The 1,256-nt window shown below is 59.6% G+C and overlaps 2 protein-coding genes across 3 annotated transcripts in view; both read left to right on the top strand.

Moving 5' to 3' along the window:
* Positions 1 to 1,256, top strand: part of DYM (dymeclin) — a 315,716-nt gene that overhangs the window by 119,010 nt on the left and 195,450 nt on the right. The window lies entirely within an intron of this gene.
* On the top strand, positions 3 to 984 carry LOC105978629 (adenosylhomocysteinase-like; the record flags this gene model as incomplete). The annotated part of the gene is made up of 1 exon (XM_013004704.2): positions 3 to 984. A coding segment is annotated over one exon (900 nt), but the record flags the coding sequence as incomplete, so codon positions are not given.

Raw genomic sequence — 1,256 nt, 5'->3', positions numbered from 1 at the left:
GCGACCTCACCAACCTGATTCACACCAAGTACCCACAGCTCTTGTCGGGCATTCGGGGGATCTCTGAGGAGACCACGACCGGAGCCCACAACCTGTACAAGATGAAGGCCAATGGGATCCTGAAGGTGCCTGCCATCAACGTCAATGACTCTGTCACCAAGAGCAAGTTTGACAACCTCTACGGCTGCCGGGAGTCCCTCATCGATGGCATCAAGCAGGCCACAGACGTGATGATTGCCGGCAAAGTGGCCGTGGTCGCAGGCTATGGTGACGTGGGCAAGGGCTGTGCCCAGGCCCTCAGGGGTTTCGGGGCGCGTGTCATCATCACTGAGATCGACCCCATCAACGCGCTGCAGGCCGCCATGGAGGGCTACGAGGTCACCACCATGGACGAGGCCTGTCAGGAGGGCAACATCTTTGTCACCACCACGGGCTGTGTCGGTATCATCCTTGGCCGGCATTTTGAGCAGATGAAGGACGATGCCGTTGTGTGTAACATCGGACACTTTGACGTGGAGATTGATGTCAAGCGGCTGAACGAGAACTCGGTGGAGAAGGTGGACATAAAACCTCAGGTGGACCGCTACCGGCTGAAGAACGGGCGCCGCATCGTCCTCCTGGCTGAGGGCCGGCTGGTCAACTTGGGCTGCGCCGTGGGCCACCCCAGCTCCATGATGAGCAACTCCTTCACCAACCAGGTGCTGGCGCAGATAGAACTGTGGACCCACCCGGACAAGTACCCCGTTGGAGTCCACTTCCTGCCCAAGAAGCTGGATGAGGCAGTGGCTGAAGCCCACCTCGGGAAGCTGAACGTGAAGCTGACCAAGCTGACGGGGAAGCAGGCCCAGTACCTGGGCATGCCGGTGGACGGCCCCTTCAAACCCGCTCACTACCGTTACTGACAGCCCCGCCTGCCCCTCACCTGCCAGCTGGTGTCCCTGCCCGGGCCCCCATTCCCCCCAAGAACACACGGCACTAATTTGACTGGCTTGACATTGTCTCCTGCTTTGTCCCCTCAGACGGTCCCGGTGTGGCAAGGGGTATTGAGAAACCCCTCTGAAGATGCTGGTCCTGATGGAGGGAGGTGTGTGGGAGACCCCCCAGGGAGCCATGACCTGCTCGCTTAGTCTTTAGGCTGGAGTTGGCAACAGTGGTCAAGCCCAGGCACGTTAACATCTAGTCCTTACCTGGTCTTAGGGACCCAGGTCACGTGCTTGGTGTACAGCTAACTGGTTCCTGGGCCCGTGACGGATGAC

Source organism: Echinops telfairi, unplaced genomic scaffold (assembly GCF_000313985.2).
Source record: "Echinops telfairi isolate 266 unplaced genomic scaffold, ASM31398v2 ScPeMD7_7400;HRSCAF=8409, whole genome shotgun sequence".
Classification (NCBI taxonomy): Eukaryota; Metazoa; Chordata; class Mammalia; order Afrosoricida; family Tenrecidae; genus Echinops; species Echinops telfairi.
This window is presented reverse-complemented; position numbering and strand designations above follow the sequence as displayed.